Consider the following 27,306-nt stretch of genomic DNA (forward strand, 5'->3'; position numbering starts at 1 on the left):
CAATTCACTTTTATTGTCTTTATACTGCAATATAAAAAAAAAACACATTTTCATTTGTTGTTTCATAGGTTGCAAACAAAAAAATATTAACAAGTGAAAAATGTTTTTTCCGAAAATTGTAAAAAAAAACAACAAGTTTGAGTCGTTTTACGCATCGTTGTTTATGATATTCGAAATATACGAATGGTATTGTACTTTTATTGAACTGTACCAATGAATCATTAAAGCACAACTATCATATTTCCTATCAAAAGTATATCCTTCATATACAAGTGTATTACACAAACTTTAAACATTCAACATAACTGATCATGTGTTGAAATAGACTACAATGAAACATGTGAACCATTAACTAACAATAAGTATACCTGTTAAAAAAATGATCTATTATATTATGAATTACACTTCATTAAATCGTCTCATATCTAATATGCTTCGATAACAATGGATACGAAAAACGCTGTAAGTTTTTTTTCTTTTTGTTGATTTTATTTCTTTTTTTAATCATTGAGATACCTAAATGAGATTCGTAATCAGCTTAATTTTTATTAATTATATAGTAAATTTATGTGACACTTATGTTTTAACATGTCATAGCCTAGATTGAATATCATTAAAGCGATATCTTCTGGAAAGCATATTGATGTAAGCATTGATTTGTTTAAGTTTTTTCTAAGTTATTAAACATTTACATGAATCCAGCAAATTGATTAATGGTTAAAATATTTCATAATACATATAAAAAGTGTAACACTTTTCGTTTTCTAGAAATATTTAGTTCTAAATTCAATACATTATGTATAAAATAAACTCATGATAGATACCAGGATTAAATTTTATATTTACGCCACACGCGCGTTTCGTCTACTAAAGACTCATCAGTGACGCTTGAATCCAAACAATTTAAAAAGGCCAAATAAAGTACGAAGTTAAAGAGAATTGGGAACCAAAATTCCTAAAAGATTTTCCAAATATAGCTAAGGTAATCTATTCCTGAGGTAGAAAAGCCTTAGTATTTCAAAAATTTAAAAGTTTTGTAAACAGTTAATTTATAAATATGACAATATCAATAAAAATTCAGGTCAGGACAGAATAACTGACTACTGGGCTGGTGATACCCTCGGGGAATTAAAACTCCACCAGCAGTGGCATCGACCCAGTGGTTGAAAATAAACACATCGTAGATACCAGGATTAAATTCTCTATTTACGCCAGACGCGCGTTTCGTCTATTAAAAGTGATAAACAAAAAAACATAACACGTTATCACGTTTTCGGCTTTGAACCTCCTGATGATGGTAAATCCTGTCAAGCGCTTCCGATGCATGACATTCGGAAAGTGTTGCTTGCAAATTTTAATGAGCTGCTCTGGTTCGAGTTCGAGTAAATGTTTCCTTAAACCTATGATAACCCTTCTATATATTGACTTATATTGTTAATATAAACGGTCGGAAAACTACGATCATTTTCAACATATATAATCTAGTATGTTAGTATTATATCTCAGATTCTTTAATTCACACATATCTTTAGTTTTAATAGACAATGTAAAAAATTTGAATCATTTATGCAAGTATTTTAAGTTGAAAAATATCTTAGAAATAGTTTCTAATTTTGAATTTATTTTTGATAATTATAAAGTTTGATTTTTATTATAGGATTTTTTTTTATTCGTGCTGCATCTTTGCATCTAAAATTAGGTACACAGAAAAACAATGACCTGTATGACTTGCGTTAGCACTGTTAAATCATTGTACAACAGGAATACATTAAGGCAAACGACACAGTTACAGGACAAGGTCGGGGGTGTGCTGTGGCTTACATAACATGTTACCTTATTCGAAGTCAACTTGTGACATATTTATCAGGATGAGATGGATGTTTTGACTGAATTTGCACATACTAAGTAAGCTTGAAAACTAGTACAGGCACCTTTTTTGTTAAAGAAATTCAACATTTGCCCTAATTATCTCTAATGCTGATTTGTAACAATTTTCATGAATAAATCGTCAATTTTTTTTTTGATTAGATAAATACAACTTTAGATCAAACTTGTGTTAAAAATAATCTCAATGTGTTTACAATAATCCGCTTGTATTAATAGCTTTAGAAATTGAAACGGTACTTGTTTCTGTTTTACGGATAGAAATCTATTGAGTACATAAAATTTGGACTTCATTGATCTCATGAAAAGTAAGTGAAGGCATATTTTTACCAAATTTTTCAATTGACAAAGTGAGCAATAGCTTGACTGTAAGAAACATTCAAAATTCATTGTGGAATTCAAACTATACCGTTAGCACTCAAGTTATATTTGCTATACAAGAGCCCGATTAAAAATATGAGTCTACATGTTTTTTTAGTCTATGTTTGACTTATGAGTTCTCCCTTTAATATAGTTCGACTGTTTTATGAGACATCAGAACAATACTCGATATCGAAATATTGATGTGCATGTCTTATCATTTTATCATAATGATGGCATTTCCACTGTCATACCATCCACATTGGTTAACCAATGTTTTCTCTCAACAAATTTTAATGTAGAATAGCAAAAAATGGTGATGGATCTGAAATCTGTTTAACACCAACTTTAATCCAGATAATCATGTCGTAGGCTGTGGGTATTTTTAAATTTTGCATCAAAGCGAAAATTTAAATAAGCCTTGCTATACTAAACGTCCAAATTATTTGGATTACACTACACCAACATATGTTTAATATTCGTAACATAGTTTACAGATATTTATTTTCTTTAAGTAGGAAAATCAAAATGAATTATGAGATCAATTACCAATACCCCGCGTAAAATAAATATTTTCTAATTGTACAAGCGCAAATAGCAAATACAAAAGAGTAAACTTTTAATAATGGGCATCTATGTACTTAAGGCAGTTAACTTTAATTTATGTTTTACTACTACTGGTAGAACCCTAGGATGTTACATTGATTCGTTATAGGTATAAACGTTATGGTTATTGTTTTGTTTCAGTTTGCTTTTATAAAATTTCGAAACTATATTGTTTAGGACAGCTATTTATGTTTAGCATAACTCTGGTTCATTGTACGGGTTCGGCTTTACCTATACATGAAGTACTTCTATTAAATTATTATTTTGCATTTAGGGCTGGGCCTTTCAACATTGGTGGCCTTAATCATCGCGATAATTGTCGGGATACACATTTGATGCTGTATGGTGTGTCCGTTAATATTGGTTTTACATCATTATGAAATGAGTTTATCATTCAACTCGTATAAACGTCGAAATGGTTGTCTATTCTGAAATAATTTTTTTCTTTCTCATAGGAAGATGCTATAGTCGACATCAAAGCTTTAAAACTCCTTGATTATCAATTAAAATTGCTAGCAAAATTACAACCGCCTTCAATTCTGGAACAAGACAATGAAATAATGTCATCAGTCACTCAAATATTAGACAAAGTAATGACAAATATTCAAATGGTGGCAGATTATGTTTGTGAAATAACAACCAAACTAGATGATGTCAGGGATATCATTAAAGAATATGATATTGAGATAGCGGAGAACTTGCAAGAGATCATCAAAGAACATATGCTTACAGGTAGTGTGTACAATATAATAATATGTTTTATAGGGATAAAGGATGACAAAATTGATAAAGCAAAATGTTTGAATTTTGTTGTAGTTTATTCAAACAATCAACCATCTGTTTAATACCTATACATTTATATCAAAACGTGTACAAGATTTCTTAAAGGACTCGTTACTACAAAGCTGTGTAGAAAACAAAATGCATTTATGATTTTCTCGAAGAGTAGATCCAACTCTACATGTGTAAATTAACAACAAAAAGCGGTTTTGAAACTGACAATCAAAAGTCTTAATCGATTATGCAAATATTTCAATATACATTTTTATTTATATGATGTCTACTCATGTACGTTAATTAGAGAAGTCCTTCACAATATTTATTCAACAGAGTCTGACTGCTTGAAAAGAGATTCGTCAACAGTTGAAGACAACTCAAGGTAAGTTTTGAATAAGAATAACACTTAATATAAACAAAATCATATGTATGCATGGACACTCAAATGGCAATAAATGAAAATAAACGTAAGAAAAAAATACTTATTAAAGGTGAATTTGCAGATAAACAGAAGCCTTTCTGTGAAGACAATAAGTAATGGTGTTCAGTGCATTTCTACTTTTGAATATTGTTTTTTTTTAAGCTGAATTGGAATTTTACTGTAATACTTTTTTATTCTAATTCACCTCTTTCAAATAAAAATGCTTATAATTTTCTGATAAAACATTTTTGGAAAACGTATGAGTCAAGCATAGTTAGTTATTGTTTAATATACCAAAAAATGAAACGACTAAATTTTGCTCCCCTATTGAACGTTAGTTTAAAATATCAACTTTTTATGAAATTTCGATCAAAAGCAATCAAACATATATCGTATTATTATCTGTTACAACATATTTTAATATGTAGTTACAATACTTATATGTAGGATATCATTATTTCCTTAGAATAACCATTGCCAAAAAGAAACTGAAGCAATTTAGAAATAAGCAATTACTTGGAAGACAAGACCATGAACTAAAAGAATTAATTGCTAAGACCGAGGAGATTTTATTGAGATCAGAAACAGAAGTTGATTATTGTAAAGAAGATATTGCTAATTTGGAAGAACATTTGGTGTCATGGACGAACACATTAGAACAGATAGAAGTTAAAAAATTAAGACTGATGGACAATGAAAAGTCGAATAATAATAATGATACAAATACATCAAATGGCACTGAAAATGGGATAGTAGAACATGTCAATGGGTTACATGACACAGAGGGTTTTGATAGACAGCACCCAAATTGGCAAACGTGGCCTCTATTTGTGTAAGATTTGAAATTAAGATGCCCATATGAATATCAGTGTCGTTACTTTAGAAAGTAATTAAAATGTTGCGCATAAGTTTTACAATTACAATACAGTCTAAAGGCTATTGAAGGATGTTATGATTTCAACGAATGAACAAAACTTGTAACATCCAATTGAAACATATCTTAAAAACATTACTTTTGCAAGTGTTTTGTCTAACCGTCGATACACATGTTCGATCAAACGTCTGACCCACCAGCCATAATGTTATTCATCGATATATAAGTCTGCAAACAAGAAAACCTGGTTGATAAATGACCCAAACATAAATTTGTTTCTAAAGGCAACTTTCAGTTTTATTAAAGTGCTTTTTCGTGGCGGTAAGTTTTTATCAGTGAAAGAACTCGGAAAACACCACAGACCTTCGGTAGGAAAACTGACAATATTAATAAATGAAAATTGGAGTGGAGCGCACCTGCCATGTGAGGCATTTGAACTAACAACATCAGTGTTGACAGGCTAGCGATAAGTAGTTCGAGTACTTAGACCTGCCGGCCACCACGGGTTCTTCGATTGACTAGAAATTCTAATTAATTAACATCAAATGAAATAGAAATAAAGCCATACAATGTTAAAGGTTGGATAAATCATTCTAATAAATGAAGACTGAACTTTTTTTTCACCCATAATAATATAAAGACACCACTTGAATCTGATCTTATATGGTTATAAGAGACCAAATCGAAAATAAAATATACGTAAATACAATTACGTAAATTTACACATTTCCTTGTAATCCAATAGCAATTAAAATATGATATAAACACTCATCATTTTCCCATTATTGTTTCATAGCAGTAACAATTTATATCGAAATATATTGTAGATATGACATTAAAGGAACAAGTCGTTTCAATCAACGAATATGTTGTGTAATTCTAGCTACTCCCGGAAGTTTGAATAGAAGTGATATCTCATGTGAAGCAGCAGATTCCTATCATCTCTTAGACAACTGTTTGGAATTTATTGATGAGCAGGCGATATCAGGCTTGATCACTATTAAGGCAAACGAGGAAAAATCAATTAAGTTTGAGGTATTTATATTTTGGCTTTTGTCTTTATCCAACATAATCAAAAATCAGTAAGTTTACACAATGTTATATAAAATAAATTAAGATTTTTTTTGGATATTGCCTATTTTTATTCATACAAGTTAAATTAAGTTTGTAAGCTGTTTAAATATAGCACAGCGGTGGTAATGAACCAAAAACATGCAAGTTTGGAAACAATTTGTCAATGTAGAAAGAAATCAATATGTTTATCTCATTATTTACAGCTCACAGATGTGAGATGTTTTGATAGTAAATAAATCTCTTTTTATGTCGCTTGTGCATATCTTTCTGATTCTGTCAAACATTACCCCAATTGATTAGGGAATAAAATACTTCATTCCTGGTAATACTTTAATAAATTCTAGAAAATCACTAGAAAAAAGTAAAAACACAAAAATACTGAACTCCGAGGAAAATTCAAAAAGGAAAATCAAAAATCAAAAGGCAAAATCAAAAGTCCAAACACATAAAACGAATGGATAACAACTGTCATATTCCTGACTTGGTACAGGCATTTTCTAATGTAGAAAATGGTGGATTGAACCTGGTTTTATAGCTAGCTAAACCTCTCACTTGTATGACAGTCGCATCAAATTCCATTACATTGTCAACGATGCATGAACAAAACAAACATACTCAAAGAGTAAAAATGTCAAAAATAGGGGTACAACAGTCAATATTGTGTCATCATCTTAATATCACTACATAAACAACAAATGTAACAAAGTAGCACAAAAAGGCATACATCAAATTTAACATTCTCATTTTGCTTTTCTTATACGGCTGAATTTATCTATGTAAAGTTTACCCATAAATGAAAGAAGGTTTTCATTACTGGTGTAAAATTGCGCGTTTGAAATTCGCACAGGTAGACATAAAAATAATTTTGTCGTATGACAGCATACATAAATGCAGACTCACGTAAAGTAGAACTGACTGGATAAATTTATAGAATTGCTTTCATCAATCCTTCACTAATTAAGTGTTTCGGCGGCATTTTTATAGATTTTAAAATGGGTTTTAGATATAGGTCCGCTATCATCAGGGATTGAATAAGATTTCATGCTATCGAAATTCGGATTAATGTTGAAATACGTGGATGTTAGGTGTCATTTTTATACAAAGTGGAAATTGCCTATGCTGATTTTGACAAATCACAATACAAAATAGAATACCCTCCCACAGCGGATCTACTACACCTCCTTTCATCTGTCCTAGTCAACAGTATCTTTGAATTTATTGGACTTCTATATCAACAATGTCTTTGTGTAGCTATCAGGACGTGCAGTTCCCCATACTATTGTAACATCTTAATGTACAATAACATAAAAGAAATTCTTTCTTAATTCCGTAATAGAAATAATATATTATATTATGTGCGATAAGGTTAGCTTATAACCACTTAAGTTCCTTAAATTCACATATGAAAGGAGTAGGTTCCGTAAGACCCTTTTTTGGCCCCAAAATATAGCAGTTTTACAAAATTGTGAAAATGTAATCTTTTAGCTATTTACTGGAAAGCAGAACGCTTCTGCTACATAAATATGGGCTGTTTTTGACAATACAATGCACATATATGGGGTACTAGCATCATTAAGTCATGCTAAGTTACTGAAATCTTCACAATTTTAGCATTTTAGTTAAATTTTAGACGGTTTCCGTCTAAAATGAAAGTGGCCGCATTCGTGTTCATTCATAATATTGAATTGTAAGTTGTATTTGATGATATTACATAACATATATAAAGGTTGAGGATAAACACGGAAGCGGCCACTTTCAATTTTGATAAAAAAAAAAAAAACATCTGAAAAGTGACGTTTTTTGGCATATCTGATAGATTTTTCATATTTAAGCTTAAATCGAAGCGTTTTAAATGACTAAATCAGTCAAAATCTTTCACATTAACTAATGGAATCAATTGAAATAGACACTTAAGTGTTTGAAAAATGTTCAAAATCTTTTGCCAGATGAACCTGAAATTTGAGGCCAAAATCGGCTCTTACCGGACCTACTCCTTTCAAATGCTGAAACTACATATCTAGATGTCCATTTATTTAAAGGGAGAAAATTCCGAAATGAAAACATTGGATTTGAAAAAAGAAAAATGTAAACCCACCAATTCATTTTTATACCTACATCGGATCACTTTTCACATTAGACATGTGTGTTCCGGTTTTATCAAGGGTGAGGTTATACGATACATTACAAAAACAAATAATATAGATGATTTAGAACACATTCTTTCACAGTTCAAATCGAACTTGATAAAGAGGTAATACAAGGAGAAAGAGACAGACAACTGTGTAAATGAGGCAAGAACAGGGGATAGCAAATTTCTCTTGAGAAAAATTTCTAAAAAACAAAAAAGGGAAATTCCTTTAGTTTTATCTACCAAACACAATCAATAAATAAAAGAAACTGGAAAAATGTATTATCAAACATTTGGCATATATTACAAAAAGATGTGATTTGCAATAAGAGAATACTCACAGATAAAACCTATTTTAGCATATAAAAGGTGCAACAATTTACCTGATCTTCTTACATCAACTTAAATTCGAAATTAGGAAATATAGGCCAATCCCTGATGATGGCAAGCCTATATCTAAAACCCGTTTTAGAATCCCTGATAAGGCCATCGAAACACTAAATTAGTGAAGGATTGATGCAACCAATTCTATAAATTTATCCAGTCAAATCTAGTGATTTTCTAGACTATATCAAAATATCAAAATATCAGGAATGAAGTATTCTTATTCCCTTATCAGTTGGAGTAATGTTTGACATGAATTAAATAAGGATGTTGGAATATTTGGATGTTGGATTCCATTTTATTTTTTATTGGTAACGAAATTCAATCCCTGCATTCATAAATCAAAACATTGCATTAGTAAACATTGGACTAAAACAGGATGCGGTTTGCAACAAAAAATGTTCAAGCAAACCAATCATAGCGTATGAAAAGCATAAGAATATAGCAGATCTATTGCCAAGACAAATTTAAATAAATTGATAGGTGAATCCCAGATGATAGCGGACCTACAATGCTTAAACCCATTCATAAATTGTATACATTTATTATTAGCATATAATACAAAAATCGTCGAAACACTAAATTAGTGTCGGATTGATGTAAAGCAATTGCAAGTCTAGTAATACTGGCATCATGTGATCAATATTCTGTGATATAATTACAATAAAGTACTAATAGCATGTATACGGAGTCTTCCGAATAAGATTTTTTCCTATCAGAGTTCTGATTGATGTCGGAACACGTGGATGATAGGTGTCATATTTTAACAAAGATATACGGAGTCTTCGGAAAAAAGGTTTTTGCTATCGGATTTCGGATGGATGTTTTAATACGTTGATATTATGTGTCACTTTTATACAAAGCGTCAATTTATCTGTGTCAATATTGATGCGTGTCAATAAGTGAATTAGCCGTAATAATTTCGGTCGTATCCTAAATCTTAAATTGACTTGTATATATGAGTTACAATTAAAATTACTCGATGTTTTTCTTTTTATTGAGTGACAAATATTATTTATATATCTAAAATACAACAGAAGAACGTAGCAATATGCTTATACAGAGGTTCTATATAAATTCTATATGAGAACTAAAAAAGTCAGACCGTATTGGTACATTGAAATACTTGTATGTCGTAATACCGATCAACTAATCTAAACTAATGTATTTTAGATACGAAATCAATGTTTTATTACATCATTTTCGGTTAATTGCTTAGGTTACTGCACAACGTAAATTTGCAATGACCTTAATATATTATCTACAATTCCCATTTTTTGAAGGCTCCACTGAATGAGACGATGTAGTAAATAGCTAGTATTTTTCTTTTCTTTTGACAAAGAGTATGACGCTTGTACATTTGCAAACAAATCATCCATGTCTTTCTTACCTCTAGGTTCCAATCCTTGTGTATATACCGGTAGTATCTCATAATTCATCTTTAATACCAACCGTAAAGTATTACAAAGGTGACTGCTGGGCGGAAGGTCTTGCAGCGCCATCAATAAACATACCAGATGTTGCAGTAAGTTCAATAAATAATTAGATATACTAGTAATTTTACTAAAACATAAGAATAGATATCATATGTTGACTTTTAAAGAAAATATATAAAAAAATTCCAACATAATTTTGACAACCAACCACATTCAATCATAAAATAAGCTAAACTAGTTTACAATTGTCATTTATCATCTGATAGAATTACCTAGAGATAGGGAAAAGAGAGAATGTGATTAATGCTTAAAAAGATTACACACATTTAAATTCTATTTATAACTTACAAATTGTCAGAATGAATTACGTCTTTTATCTGTTTAAATGTAATCTTTAAAACGTCAAATTCTATTCAAATGTAAATCTAATGATACAAAATGGGATTATGCCACATTTCATCACATGAAACTAAAGAGAATCAACAGGTACAAATTGAACATTTACGCTCTCAATACTCTCTTAATTAGGAGTACTATTTCCACTGGAATAAACATTACAGTAAATGTTCCTACCGGAATGAATGGTGTAGAATATTTGTTTCAAACAAAACAAAAAACCTACATATTTTGACATTGTTTATAAAACAGTTGCCAGTAGAGCCTTGGTTAGTTAGACGGAACAATTATACGTTGACAGTCGTAAACTGCTGTTTTGCTCATGTTATTTAACGAGAACCAGCGTTGGTTTGCTTATAAACATCAATTACATTATTTTGTTTTAATTTTAATTTCAGAATGTAAGTTTTATCGGTGCTTCTATTCCTGTCAGAGACCTTGTTTGTCTACAGTGTATAGCAGTTGCAAGATACAGACGTCATGAAGTAGATGTTGACGAAAAGGGACTGACTTATGAATTGCACGACGACCGGAATATAAAGATATCTATTCCACCGATGACATTTCCTAATACAAGTAAAGTGTTATCTAAGGTACTTTTCGTAAAATATTTTCCTCAATATAACAATCTGTATGATATGCATAAATTATCTTACACGACAACCATACCACTAAGTGAGACATTTAGAAAACGTACATCTTTGTCTGTCTCAGTTTGGGAAACTAATTTAATTATTTATTAATTGAATATAGTATCTTTTATCAATACTGAAACAAGTATACACCAGGGTTTAGATAAAGTACAGCCTTTAACAATGAAAACAATCAATACGGTTTAGTCGTAGTATTGGTACAAATGATCTTCCTTCAAAATTAAGCTAAATTTTATTAAATAACAGAACTCGTGTCAAGCTTATAATCATAATCAAAAGAAAAATGCATTTTTTTTTAAATTGAATAAGATTATGATACAATGTTGACTGCTGTATTTTGGACATTTTTACCTATTATGTCTGTTGGTTTTGTTCACGCATCGTTGTCAATATAATGGAATTTTCTACGACTGGCATACACGTAACAGGTTTAGCTAGCTATAAATAAACTCATAATAGATACAAGGATTGGAATTTTATATTTACCCCAAACGTACGTTTCGTCTACAAAAGACTCATCAGTGACGCTCGAATAAAAGAATGTTAAAAAAGCTAAATCAAGTACGAAGTTGAAGAGCATTGAGGACCAAAAATTCCTAAAAGATTTGCAGCTAAGGTAATCTATCCCTGAGCTAGAAAAGCCTTAGTATTTCAAAAATTCAAAATTTGGTCAACAGTTAATTTATAAAGATAAAACCTGGTTCAACCCACCATTTTCTACATGTTAAGAAAATGCCTGTAATAAGTCATGAATATTACTGTGTTATCCATTCAGTTGATGTGTTTGAGCTTTTGATTTTGTCATTTGATTAGGGATGTTCCGTTTTGGATTTTCCTTGGAGTTAAGTATTTTTGTGATTTTACTTTCTACCGAAATGTCATATTTGCCTATTTTCTTTTTGATACTGCGAAAATTAATGTGTTAACTTAAGCAACGCCATTACCTCCTTTGTTACTGCATCTTGGTATCTATAATCAGTTAGGAATAAAACTAGAAATTGACACTCATAATTATAATCATCCTCTTTATCTTGCCTTAAACAAATAACTTTAAGGCTTTGTACTTGTGTTATGCATGTATATATATATTTGATTTCCAGTTGTTATAATGGTGAAATGTAATCTCTTTATGTGAAACCATGGCAACAATCTGTATTTATTTGATACAAAATATTGACAAAGAAGTTGCTGCTTGTCTCAAAAATCTTCAAAATTTCGTCCAAAGAAATTTTCGGTTCATTAGTGATTCCTTTCCTGACATTTTGGACATTTATCTATCAGGGAGTTCCAAAAAATTATAAACAAGTCAAATGGTCAAAATTATTTAAATGTTCGATGGTCAAATCTTTGTCAAAAAACACCAGAGCAATAGTATCTGGACCTATTGGCCGTACGGATGTGAAAATACGGAATGTCAAACAGAAAAATGACCAAAATATTTGCCAAAAAAAGCCCTTATATATTTAAAAAAAAAAAAATCCATATGACCAAAATGCGAAACAGAACTTTTAACTGCTACCTTTATGTAACTTTCCAAATAAGACTTATCACCGGGTTTGTAGAATTATGAGGTACACAACGGGTGGGTCAGGATCTGCTTACTCTTCCGGTACTCCTGTGTAGTGTTGTTTGTCTTTTCTTTAATAATTTATTTATATCTAGCCATGGCGTCGTCAGTTTATTTTCGTCTTACGAGTTTGAATGTCCCTATAATCACCCCTGTATTTTGTATGGTTCGGTTTGCTCAGTTTTTTGTTTTTTATGTTGTTTTGTGTACTGCAGTGGTATTTGTCTTTTTTGTTTTTCAACTTGTTTCGACTTATAATTTTGTATTTTCCTTTGGTATCATTGACCTCTCTTTTGATATATTTCACCTCTTTTTTAGTTTGCATCGAATACAAATGGATTCGATTCATTGGTGAAAAATCAAATAAGTTTTTGATTATCATTAAAGTAATATAAAACTTTATAGCTTTACAAGTTTTAATACATCTGTAGTTTGAAGCCAGCTCATAATGGAGCGCATAATCCAGCGAAATAATTTTATAAAGTGTCATTTCTATTATTTAACAGTAAATGATTAAATTTAAAAACGTTGTCTTAAATGATGTACTAACATCAAGCGAAAACAAGTATTAACTTCTGATAATTATAGGTTGTATCTTGGAACAAGGTTGGCGTCGAAATAGATTCACAACTGAATAGCAACTTGAAATATATCAAAGCTATCGGATCCTATCTTGAAGTAGCAAGTGAAACAGTCACGAAATCTGACATTGAAGTGATACTATATAACATCGGATGGTTTCGTAAGTAAAAAATAGTCATTACCCAATACTTATATTAATTCATGATCAAATATTAGTTGCAATCAAAACTTTATCGTCAAAATCTACGATGAAATAAATACTTGCAACGGACAGTGAATTATGTCAGGGGTTCCATATTGTCTAAAATTGGTTATCACTGTAATGAGAAATGTATTTATTACAGGCAAAATTTTAAGACGATTGATTTACTACTAAAAATGAAAGAAGAAAAGAGAACTTAGATATGTATCATACATTAAATTTCACTATCATTCCGGGTCACTTGAGTTCATCCAAATCTACAACAGGGTACGCATGCTCAATAAAAAGTGTTGCTCTATTGTTTAATCAATCTATTTCAAACGTTATTGTTCCTAGTAACTTTATAAAATTGACAGTAAAAAAGGAGTCAAGCGAATTATTCTGGAGGAATCCGGTCGAGCTTGTCGTATTAGTTGTAATGGAAACGGTGAGTAAGATTTATCTATTTGAGAAAAATGACATTTTGATTTGTTTACTATAATTTTTTCCTTTTTTCATCTGAATTACTTCATGTTGATACCTAATGTTTGCATGTCCAGAGGAAGAATTTACTTAATTGGCATTACTTCATTTAACAGTTTGCGTGTCGTGCGGTGAGGACGTTTGTTGCTAAAAGTCCTTGATATATTTATGGATATTTTGTAAAGCAAGTGAACAACGAATTCAAGACTTTGAACCATACCAATCCATTATATTAGTTTCCAACTTTTAAACTTTTGACTTGTTTGTATGAGTAGGAACCAGATATGTGTATACTATTTGAGTAACATATCCCATTTTACCTCCTATACTTTGCTAGGAATATGATTGGGTGGCAGCCACCACATGCACGTGGAGACCATGTGTATTGCATTTTAGGTTATTATGTTTCCATATTACGTTAGTAGCTTATGTCAATACACGGGAGATGAGCGAGCACTTCTATTGAATTTACTGACCCCATATCTATTGTATTAGGCCAAGAGCACACTTTGTAACTCATAATGTCAAAATTATAATTGACTTTGATAAATTATTATTCAATAAAAAAATATGTTTGTGTTTTAAACAGTGGAAAAGGAAGGCGCGACCATATTAACAACAAATCAAGAAACATTACATAGATGCAGTAGGTGGATAATAAATAATATGAAACCCATAATGGCCGACAATATTCAAACAACATGTGAAGATGCACCGAAAGATCATCAGGTAAAGTTAAAAGGTTCTTTAAAGTACGTTGCGCTTTGAATCTAAGTCTTAGTTAAATTTCACAGCATGATTCATTATTAAATGTCTGCACTATATTAACCTTCTTTGTTTTAAATTCGATGATTTGTTTTTCAACTTTTTTATAAAACAACTAATGAACAATAATATATAATGTTTTATGTTAGAAATCTATTATACTAATCAAAGGGACATTACCTATGAGATAAATAAAAAATATTATTAATTAATGTTTGTTCAATCATTAATGACAGTAAAATAGTGAAATAATAATTAGCCAATGGGGCTCAAATTGGTAAAAAATCAGCTAAGAAACATTGATGATGAATTTTTAACTTGCAATTGAATAATTCCAACTCATCAAATCCGTATTCATTTGACCTTTATTTTAACCCCAAAGTTAGTGACTGATTACTCGTGTATTCAGCTATCAAAATGAAAAGAATGTCAACAATGAAAGTAAAACAAGGATGAATCATTTGTTTGACTCATTCGATCAGGCAAAACATCATTCTTATACAATTAGAACAATGATAGATATAGTTCTACACCTACAATATAAAATCAAACAGACCTATACAAATCGAAATACTCGTAGTTGTTTCTATTAGTGAACATATTATTGTTTTTATCGCGTTTATATCACCGTCGGCAGTATTCGGATGTCATTTCGAGTGTTAATTATATAACGTCTAGACAAAAATGCACACGAAATGTGATACAAAGTATCGAGTCCATGTTTCGTTAATTTTTTTTTTAATTTTTTTTTGTAATTTTGATATACTTTGTAGTATGTTAAAAAACAAATATCAGAATTTAAGTCCAATCGGTGAATATGAATCTGACAGAAACTAACACTTTACAAGCAATTATATCAGTTTATTCTCACTTCTTATTCTACAGGTATTACGAACCAGGGGAGACAAGAATAGAATGGTTTTATATAATTTGATTAATTGTAATGATACCGATTTTGACAGTTTTATTCAACAACTTGAAAAAACCAACCAGCAACATATAATTGAAGTTTTAAATAGAGTAAAGACTGATATCGTCTTAGCACAATCACAAACCTCAGCAAAAGAAACTAATTTTAGCCAAGGTATGTTTCGAATAGAAATCAATTGAATAGTGTGCATTGGGACAAAATATTCAGCTTCAACTGAGTCACAGGAATCGATACGAATAATTTCATGGAAATGGCAATCACACATATTTCAACGGATTCAGAGCAAATCCGGGAAATTAAATTTAAAAAATATAGACCAAGACAGATTCAAAATTTGAATTCTAATTAAAAAAGTTACGTTTTTTTTTTCTTCAGATCATCAGTTTTATAATGGTAACCTATACATTATTATGAAATCGGACGACAAAGAATGGAAGCCTGTACTTCACGAGCAAAAGCCAATGAATCCAAAGTCTCGTGTGATTACATTAGAGAAAGGCCATTGTGTATATAAGTATGTTTAATTTTCTTTTTATTCACCTCAATACTTTTGTGTTATGTATTGCAGTAATATTTGGTATGTTTACTATGCATTGACTTTAACCCAACGGTACACAAGAGGTCTTATTTTTTACGCTTTTTAAAGTTATGTTTATGATTGAACTTTTCACAAAACATTGAAATGCTGAATATCTTCAGAAGTAGAGATCGCGATAGCATTATTACGTAAAAGAGGATGCTTTTAGTGAATCCAAAACAAAAGGTAAAATCCCAAGATACTGAACTCCGAGGAAAATTCAAAACGGAAAGTTCCTAATCGAATGGCAAAATCAAAAGCTCAAACACATTAAACGAATGGACAACAAACATATTGAATTTCAAAAGTTTATTCCTGTAAGTTTTCCAAATTACAGCTTAAGCAATCCAAGTTGTGATGCCCCACTATTTTTAATTTTTTTTTTATTGTGTGTACTTGTAACATTAATAAAAATAATGATAAGACAACATTAGGTTAAACAATGACATACTTTGTTTGTCATATTCATGAAAGAAATATAACAATCAGAAGAGTATGAATGCCATTTTTATGTATGCGTATAACGTGTAAAGTAATAGATTAAAAAAAATTAGCATGTATTATATGATCTAATATATTCGAAATTTTTCTGTATGTCTTAGAATAATTAGCTTTACCTCATCTGAGGAGTTAACAAGTAGAGAGTTGGAAAATGCTGCTAATGTACTAGATGAGCTTACATATTTTACAAAAGTAAAAATTATTTGTCGTCAAAATGAGGAGGATCTTCATGATGTGATAATTCACTGTACAAAATCATGTGAAGCGGAAAAAAGACTATCTGAGTTAGACAATAGAGGTTATACTCAAGGGCCACCAGCAAGTGAGGAGTTTGGGTTGATTGACGGAGAAGAAATAGAAATTCGTTTTGAGCACAATATACAAATGACAAAGTATAAACTCTTTCCTCTGAAGATAAAATATTTTGCAAATATAGAACCAATGAAATTTTCTGGTCGAATTGAGATAGTTGATATAAACGACCAGCGAGGTGATGCAACGCATCACGGTCAACTAGTATATAAAGTAACAACTGGTAGATATGATAAAGAAAGAAAAGGAACCATGCACATACATTTTCCAAAGGTAAACCATTAATGTGTTATGACAGATAGTCCTGGTTTGAAATAGTTAATTGGTCGATAAGCTATAATATGCTGCTCGGTATTCTTTCTAAGATAAGTTGAAAATGACATATCAAATTGGTGAAATTTTAAATGAATAAAACATTTCTCAGACAAAACTGTTCCTACCTTTTTTGGATAACAAATATACATTTCAAATATATTTGTAGGAACTGGAAGCAAATATTGAAGACTTTGTGCATACAGGTGTTGATCCAGGTAATAATTCATGAAAATAGTAGTTGATTTAACTCTTGACCTTTTTCATATAGAATGATTTAATGATTGTTTCGTACTTTATTTGGCCATTTTAACTTTTTTTATTCGAGCGTCACCGATTTTTCTTTTGTAGACGAAATGGGCATCTGGCGATTATATTACATTTCACTTCTGATATCTATGATGAGTTTATTCTTAATTTTACGACGATAAATGTACATACAAAAGGGTTATTTTGTTGTGTTGAATGTACATGTATGTTCCACGGCTGTCAATATCATGGACTATTATGATACTAATATTGCTTTTATAAATATGTTGATATATCACATTAAACACTTTAAATGTAACCATGCCTCATGTTAATCACAATAAATATTTTGTAAAAAGACCCTATCATTCTCAATTAAAACTTAAATACATCTATAGTTGAGAATAGAAATGGGGAATGTATCATAGAGACAACAATCCAAGAAAATGACAGACAACAGTCGAAGACTATCAATCGGTGTACAAGACAGCGAAAAACAAAAATTTAAACAAAATTCATCTGAATATCCTGACAAAGTTAAATTATAATATAATTTTGTGTATCTATAATTTTGTTTTCCTGATATGCGCATCGTCTACATGTACATGCTGTCCATCAGTATTGCTAAGATTGAGTGTTGGAAAACAAAATTAAATCCAAAAAAAACACAAGCACCATGACAATATACACTACATATCAAAATGTACTTATACACGCGAATTCACGTAGGTATATAATCTTCATCAAAGTTGTATATCCTTTTATAGAAGTTCGGTTTACAATATATTGGTGACGAACGTAACTTATTACTACATTTCTATAATAAATACAAGATGGTTTTCTATTTAACAGTTAGACTTTTGGCAAAGCATATCGCCTGGCAACAGACGTATGATAATTCTTATTCAACAAGATGGGTGACATATGCTGGAAACTTAGTACAACAAGACATGCCAACATACAGACAAATTATCAGAGATATAGACGAATACCAATCAAGTGATTCAGAAAGGGACAGATGTGAAGCATTTATATTACGATGGTCCTCACATTATTCCGATCCTAACATAAATAAGGTAAAAAGAATTACAGGTAATATTTGATAATCAGCACAAAGTGATAAACGTCACGAATTGGTCGGCCGATATGATTTGTTGGTGTTTTATTTTAAACTCAATAGTAAAATGCGTTCGCAGTACTAGTATTTGTTATTTATAGTTACCAAAAACGTTTGCCGTGGTTTTGAAAAATAAAATAAAAAACCCATCTCTCATGTACTAGGAAAATAAACACCAGAACAAAAAATGTTATTTTACGATGAAAGAAATATGCTTTATGCTATCCAAAAGTAATACATTTATACAGTATGCTACAATTTTTATGTTGAAAAACGTTGAAGAATATTTCTGTTAGACTATTTTTATGTCCTTTTTGATGGGCATTACGTTTTCCAGTCTGAGCGTCCTTTTGTCCTTCCGTCTTCCCCACTTCAGGTTAAAGTTTTTGGTTGAAGTGTTTGGTCAAGGGTGATTTTTGATGAAGTTGAAGTCTTATCAACTTGAAACTTAATACATATGTTCCCTATGATATGATCTTTGTAATTGCAATGCCAAATAAGATTTGTGACCCCAATTTTGCGATCCCTGAACATAGAAAATGATAGCGTAAGTGGAGCATTCGTGTACGATGGACACATTCTTGTTTATTTTTACATGGGGAATGATGGTATTCAGGATTGAAAAATCAAAAGTTTTAATAGAACTTATATCAGAAAAAGCTTTTCTTGTTGTTATTGTTCAAAAGCTTTAGACAATTTTAAGATTAGTAAAATGTCGTCAACCATTGGAACTCTCTTTTTGTATAAAAATAAGACATAAAATTGAGAATGGAAATACATTATACACGAACGTCTTAGAACTGTTAATTGTGAGAAAAAAAAATAATGTATATTTCAGATTGAAAAAATGCTGGAGGCACAGTCTGAAGAAGAGACACGACAGAAGGCTAACCAATTCATTATGTTATATCTACCACCATTTGGTTAGTCGTTTTTTCATTCTTTTTAACTGCTTTACTGAATGATTAGAGATTTTATCGATTTTCAGCATTTTTCGTCGTTCCCTTCTCCTTTTATCATCCTGCTCAGTTGCACAGTAATTCTCGTAGCATGGCTTTGTGACGTGATCAGACATAATCAAAGACGGCAAAATGTCTCAGAAGATATAATCAAACGTATTGTCTTTATTCGTAACAATTGAGGGAAAAAGAGCAGCAAAAAACGACGAAAAGATCAAATGGATATCGTAAAATATCAGCCGCTCAATACAATGTAAAGCTATTTAGCACGTTTGCTGAATTCACCACAAAAAAAGTTTGTATCGTGGCTCGTGGGTGATATTGAATTAGATCAATTTGTAAAAAAATCGATGATCCGTTTTGATATTTCGTTGTCTAAGTTACACATACAAATCTGTTCTTGATATCTGAAATGGATTTATATAAGGCATGAGTACTAATGAGATAACTCTTCATGCACAATGTAAAAACGTTATTAATTAAAGGACAAAGGACGGTCTTAAACACGAAGCTTTGGCTCACATCGAACAGCAAGCTTTAAAGAGCTCCAACATGACTAGTGTTAAACAATTCAAACAGAAAAACTGACGGTCTATATGAAAAACTATGGACCACACCAAAAAAAAAACCACAACCACTGAACAACAATTTTGTTCTTTCGAACGTTTCAAAATTAGCTAGATTATTTGTTTTACATTCTATCTCTACATCAGATATTCTAGAATTAATGTAGCTTGAATTTGAATTTGATAGAAATCTTATTTATTTTTTTATTCGAAGGATATTTTACAAATGAGAGAATAGAAAAGATAGCATATATCATTGCACGGGATTGGAAAATTATTGCAGAAAAATTAAACTTCAGTAACTATGATATAAGTCGAATCATTTCGTCAGAAGATGGACTCGTACGACAAGCCATGAGAATGTTAGAAATGTGGAGAATTGTAGATGCAGTTGTCATGACACCAGAAAGTCCGCTAAGAAAGCTGTGTAAGATCTCCGAATCATTGATCTGTGTTAACGCATTAATTGAATGGTTAAAAGAGTATGAGAAGAATTCAAACGATAATAGTTCAACAGATTGAATACATGTCAGGAACCCATACTGATACAAAATATCTGAACATAATTTTATAAGATTTTTTTTCATTGTCATTTTTTACCTAATCCACAATAACAAAGAAATGAACAATAATTATTAGACCGTTGGTTTTCCCGTTTGAATGGTTTTACACTAAAAATTTTGGGGCACTTTATAGCTTGTTGTTCGGTGTGAGCCAAGGCTCCGTGTTGAAGACCGTACTTTGACCTATATTATATAATGGGTTACTTTTATAATTTGTTATTGATGGAGAGTTTTCTCATTGGTACTCACACCACATCGTCCTATATCTTAATAATTAAGAAATAAAAATATTTTTAGATTGCATATCAGATGATATATGTCATAATACGGTCTTTTGACTCCGAATTCATATATTTTGACAAGTTACCTACTCTTTGCTAGGACATCCTGGTACCAAATAAAGTAAGAGCAACACAAAGAAGCAAACATCAACCGTCAATCAGTACAACTTTTGGGGGAAATTAACAGCTTTATAATTTCTTTATGAGACAAAGTTATCGGAAAACAGTACAATCCGCTGCCCCCTAAAATTACGCTGAAAGTTTAATGTGACTTATTTTAATTGTTCATACTCAACCGAGTACCAGAATGTCAATCACAGAAAATGTAACCTGTCGAAAATGTATATAATCCAGACTCAAAGGTCGGTAACATGAAAATAATCTATTATGGCTTCTGTATGAGTTTGATTCAAGACAATATTGGCCTGACAGAACTATATTGATGGAGGCAGCCCATTATTGTCAGAGAATCAACAAACGAAATATGAAAATGTCAAAAAGGAAAGTTTCTAACATATCAATAAACTGAAATAAAAGAACCTAAAGAAAAGATTGATCAGTATTATTGAATTGAAAAAAAGGCTAAATACAATACGAAGTTGGAGAGCAATTACAAATCTTGCTGCCAAATGCAACTAAGGCGATCTATTCCCGGGGTTTAAAACCTTTGATATTAAAAAAAGGTTTACTTTCCTTTTTGGTATTATTGGCTTATTTGTATTTTCCAGACTCTAGTAGTAACTGTATAGAGTGATGCAGATCTCCTTCCGTTCGTTAATACGTTTGCTTATCCGTCTGTCGCTCTTTTAGTTTGTGGGTGATTGTCAAAATATCACTTGACTATACATTTTTTAACTTTAACACAATACATTGGATTATATTATACAGTTCAAAGTCGATTTGGATGGTTTTCAAATGTACGGTTCAAAAAGTATACCCCTTTGTTAACTTTCAAATTAACATTCATAGCTATGTCTTCCACATTTTTGGTTGGCTTCATGTTGGGTGGGCTTTAGCTTTCTTTGTAGTGTTTTATAGTTTAATATTTGTATTTTCGATAGTTTTTCTATCATGGGTTTTTCTGTTTTTATCTGACTTATGATACAATTCCTGTTTAATCACGATTTTGATATTTTGGATGCAATCTATACCTGTATATATAATATATGTAGTGGGCATTATTCACAGTTTGTAAAGTCATTGAAGGAAGAATCCTACATTATACAAATCGTTGTATCAAGTTATTAATCGTTCCGGAATTGCAAAATATAATATGTCATGTTTTTTACTGTTTAATGCATTGGAAATCTTGTTGATCTTGCAGGTTTTTATTTTTAATTTTATGTACTCGGCAAATGTTAGAGATACAATGAGGTTTACTGTCTGCTAATGTTAATCCTTAACATCTTTAATTCATAAAAATCCATACTTTATATTGACTAATAAAAATCGTAATCGTGGGGCATTCAATGATTATGTTTTATCAGTAGTAAATGAATTCTAGTCTCAATTGGTCATTTTGATCAACATTATCCGAAATGTCTGAATAAAATATTAATCAGTTATTGTGAGTCTATATATTAATTGTCATACTTATTCACCGAAATAAAGTCATTACCGCCAGCCAATTTGCTTGCAGTCAATTTAGTACTGTCCAGTAGGTTTTCAGACTATTCAGAATATATAATATTGATCTAAACATGTAAGTAATAGATCTTAAACGCTGATCTGCATCTGAACAGCCATTTAAACACAAGCAATAGAAATAAACTAAAACAACTTTTCAGTTTTTCATTCAAATAAAAGACTTATCCTTTGCGGGAAATTCACTCATTTTTAGACAATTTGAATGCAACTAGTACAGTTCTCTTTAGTCTTTGTCAGACTATTCAGAAGCAACATTGTTTTCCAGTTTATTCAATATGTGAAATAACAAATATACCGAATTCCGAGGAAAATTCTAAACGGAAAATCCCTAAGCAAATAGCAAAATCAAAGCTCTGTAACATGTAACCAGGCGTTTATATCTTAAATGAACGGTCCAGTAAATACTTGGATCCAAGTTGTCCACAAACAATACGTCAATACCAAAAACTATAACTGTCTATGCTATGCATAATGAACTAAAACATGCATACGGGCTCTTTGCCGATATAAAGTAACAACAGACAAATATATGTATACAACTATAATACAATAAAACACCCTGTCCTCCAAATGGGACGGTATGTCACTATAAGACAATGTGGCTGGTACAGCTTGTCCTCCGAATGGGACAGTCTGTCACTACCAGACAGTGTGGGCTGGTACAGCCTGTCCTCCGGATGGGACAGTCTGCCTTGTCAATCCGATCAACCTATACGCTTACTTGTACCCAGTACAAAGTGTCTTCTGATATTAAAACTATCCTAGCGTCTTAATATAACTGACGTACGCTCTGTTGACCGGTGGCGGCTCATCGACAGCCAACCGACAGCCTCGATAGCCGTTTCTCATTCTCTTATATACCCGTGGTCGAATACATTATTCCCTGGATAGTGGTGTTCTCTAAATGTTCTCCATACGGAACATAGAGAGCCTCCTTCGATCACCCCTATAATCTTCGACCAGGCCACTAATTTTCCCGCCAAACGTCTAAATCTGTGTAACTCTTTCTCAAGCGCAACCCATGCACAAATTCTAAAAAATTACAAAGTCATTGAAGAGAACAAGTAGGGATGGGACACTAAAATCTCCTTGTTAATGTTGTTCATATGTGTTTCTAGTTACTCGCTTTTTGTATAAATTAGACCGATAGTTTTCCTGTTTAAATGGTTTTACGCTTGTAATTTTGTATGCCCTTTATAGCATGCTGTTCAGTGTGAGCCAAGGCTCCGTGTTTAAGACCATACTTTGACCTATAATGGTTTACTTTTACAAGTTGTCTCATTGGCACTCATACCACATCGTCTTATATCTATCATAGGAAGATCGCGCTATAGGATTTTGTCAACAGTCAAATTTTAATTAATTTAATCATAAAACGATCGTTTTACTAACTTTTAAAATTATACTTGAAAAACAAAACCAAAATTGATTTGAAATATGCTTTTATTGATAGACGTCAGGAAAACGACAACATATCTTTTTCTGGATCAAATTCTTTTTTTGTTCAAACGATACAACAGCAGAAGTTGGGTCCACAGTTAGTTCGGAAACACCCTCTGACGCCATATTTCCTCGAGACTACATATGGTTGGTATGATACGTTCTCCGAGTAAATGTGAAAAGCATCAACACAACGAGCTGTGCTGAAAAGGATACAAAAGAAATTTTTGTAGTTACTTATAATAAAGTTTCTAATCAAATTGCAAAATCAAAAGCTCTAACACATCAAACAAATGCATAACAACTGTCATATACTTGGTACAGGATTTAACTTATGTAACAAGTGGTGGATTAAACATGATTCTATAGCTAGCTAAACCTCTCACTTGTATGACAGTTGTTTCAAATTCCGTTATATTATCAACGTTGTGTGAACACATATATATAAAAAAGCACAAAATGGCATACAGACAAAACACAGTAGCAAAAATGAAAGACCAGAATACATATATTTATAATAGCACGATGACGGGATGTAAACATCGTACTGTAAAGATTAATTAATATATGAAAAAATCAGAAAATGTTTATATGTTATAAAATATATAAAAATACTCATCATAGATACCTCCCGTTACATTTTATACGCCAGACGCTCGTTTTTCGTGCTCAAAAGACTCATCAGTGACGAAAGTACAAAGTAAATATCAGAAATGAAATAATTTACATACTCCGTATTACTTTACACTTTAAAATACCTTAAAAACTCTTCAGTAATATGTTCTCTCATTCATTTCATTCATTCATTTCTTTATTTCCTCTATCAAGAGATTCAATGAACAACATATATGTTAACAAATTAAATTACAAAAGTTTACAAAACAGGCAACACAATACAATATTACAATATTACAATATTTACAATAACTATAGCATATTACCAAAAGAACGTTTTAAGAAAATTGCTCTCACTAACGACAGTTCATGTACTTAGCACGCTACTGTATCATCCTTCTCGTTACTCTGCTATACTCAGCAACACAGAGTGCAACGTGTACCTGGCACAAACTTAGAAAACTGTCAGTGTCGATATTTACTGTTGTTATGTGCTTGCCCAAAAGAATGCAGTATAAATGTTCATCATCGTATGAATACAGTTCGACAAATAATTGCAATGGAAACCTTTCAATAATGAAATCCCACCATGCGTCTCTGATTGATTGAGTACCACAACAACTACAACACGCATGTACGTACACATCTAGAAATGGTCTGTCGCATAGCTCGCAAGTGCTTCCCGTGTTATTAGGGATGTCAGTTAGTAATTTTGTTATGAAGTATGCGTTTATGATTTCTCTTGATGATCTAGCGCATTTCCAGAAATCAGGGACTTTGACCGAGAAATGAATATTTCTAAAACGAGAAAAGTTATTGTCACTCTGTATTCGACGAGTCCATTCATCACTTTGTACTTTGTCTACAGTATTATTTACTATGATTTTCCAAGATTGTTTTGTAGGGAAAACTCCGTCTCGCATAAAGATAATCACATATTCATGAAGATAATATTTATATAAGATATCCATAATTTCTTGAATGAACCCATAATGTTTACGTTCGGTGTCAATAAAATAAGAGTACAGGCGCACAAGAAATAGTTTTTTCGTCAGAAATTTACCATTAAGGCTACAAAGTTTTTGTAAGAAATATAACTTCTTTATCTCTATAGTTGAAGTAATGGGATGCAATCCAAGTATACTTTGACACATATCCGACCTAGTTGAAGTTCTTAAGTCTAAAATACGCTTGACTATAAAGTGCTGAAAACAATTCAACGTTGCTATATCGTTTGACTTTAAATTAGTCCACATTTCACAACCATACAGTACAGTAGGTAACACAATAGATTTATACAGTTTAAGTAGAACGCATGGATTTGCTGACTTGAGACATACACCATTAAGAGCGAAAAATGAGTTTTTGCCTCTTCTACATGCGTAAGAGGTCCTTTCTGCCGATCTAAATTTATAGTTTAGTTCAATACCCAAATGAGTATAATCCTCTGCTAACGGGAGAACACTGTTTGCAATATGCCAATCGTATTGTAACCGAACTTCTCGTGGATTTAGGGAGAATTGCATTACACAAGATTTCTTCGCATTGAAGCAAAATCGCCATCTATTAGCATAGTCAGCACATGTATCTAACATTCGCTGTAAACCTGACGGGGTTGTGCCAATACATGAAATGTCGTCAGCGCGAGCAGGAGAGCAACTAGCTATATGATATACACCTGTTTTCTGGTTACATTTTTCAAGTTCAACCAACATTTCGTTTATAAATATCAAATATAACAAACCATTTAATACCCCTCCCTGTCTTACACCTTGTAATACTGGAAAAAAATCAGAATGACATTGGTTAACAACTACAGAACTCATGGTACCAATATGACAGTCATTAATAACTGACCACATTTTACCTGTTACCCCTATATTATACAATTTATACATTAACCCAATTCTCCATACAGTATCAAAAGCTTTTTTACTATCTAAAAATGCAACAAATATTTTACTGAATAATTCAAGGTTATGATAAATAGTCTCATGTAGGTTAAATGATGCTGTTAAGCAACAAAGGTACTTTTGAAATCCTTGCTGTTGGAGATTCGGAATGTTTTTATCAAATAGCACAAAATTTATTAACCGAGCTTTAATAACGCTTTCAAATAATTTCAAAACACAGGACAGTAAACTAACTGGTCTGTAGTTATCCGGTGAAGTCTTGCACTTGGTTCCACCTTTGAAGATAGGAACAAGGAGGCCTAGTTTCCAGTTCTGCGGTATTCGCCCTTGTTTGACGATGATGTTGAATATAGCGGTTACACACTTCACAACAGAGATACCTCCGTGACGCAAATGTTCGTTTTGGACTCTGTCATGTCCGGCGGCTTTTCTATACTTTAACTGTCCTATTAATTCGGTAACTTCTTTTTCAGTTATCAACCCACCAGGTAAGTATTCACCTTCAACACCACATGTTTTAATAATTTCATTGTATGTACTCTCGATAGAACATTTAAAGTCATTGTCAAAATTATTCTCATCCTTTGGTTGGTATATATCATGGAAATATTCGGCGAAACAGTTTGCTACAGACTCAGGAGTATTACACACTTTATTTTCATACACAATCTCGGGATAAACTTTAGACGAACGACCTTTAAAACGTTTTATTTGTTTCCAAAACAGACGCACATCACATTCGGCAGTTTCAT

General features: G+C 31.5%; 1 protein-coding gene across 1 annotated transcript; it reads left to right on the forward strand.

Moving 5' to 3' along the window:
- The first annotated feature begins 359 nt into the window (after nt 1-359).
- Nucleotides 360-22,504, forward strand: LOC143080254 (uncharacterized). Its single transcript, XM_076255994.1, has 16 exons — nt 360-462; nt 3,306-3,582; nt 3,961-4,009; nt 4,515-4,880; nt 5,750-5,957; nt 9,905-10,033; nt 10,739-10,933; nt 13,149-13,302; nt 14,396-14,535; nt 15,457-15,655; nt 15,878-16,016; nt 16,682-17,165; nt 17,374-17,422; nt 18,306-18,529; nt 19,409-19,493; nt 20,310-22,504. Exons 1-16 carry the CDS (start codon nt 445-447, stop codon nt 20,615-20,617), a joined length of 3,024 nt encoding a protein of 1,007 aa, XP_076112109.1. The 5' UTR covers nt 360-444; the 3' UTR covers nt 20,618-22,504.
- The last annotated feature ends 4,802 nt before the right edge of the window (nt 22,505-27,306 follow it).

Source organism: Mytilus galloprovincialis, chromosome 6 (genome assembly GCF_965363235.1).
Source record: "Mytilus galloprovincialis chromosome 6, xbMytGall1.hap1.1, whole genome shotgun sequence".
NCBI classification, from domain to species: domain Eukaryota; kingdom Metazoa; phylum Mollusca; class Bivalvia; order Mytilida; family Mytilidae; genus Mytilus; species Mytilus galloprovincialis.

Coding starts and splice junctions, on each gene's coding strand:
- LOC143080254 (XM_076255994.1), top strand. Junction 14,536..15,456: donor ATGCACCGAAAGATCATCAG/GTAAAGTTAAAA, acceptor CTTATTCTACAG/GTATTACGAACCAGGGGAGA. Junction 18,530..19,408: donor CCGATCCTAACATAAATAAG/GTAAAAAGAATT, acceptor TGTATATTTCAG/ATTGAAAAAATGCTGGAGGC.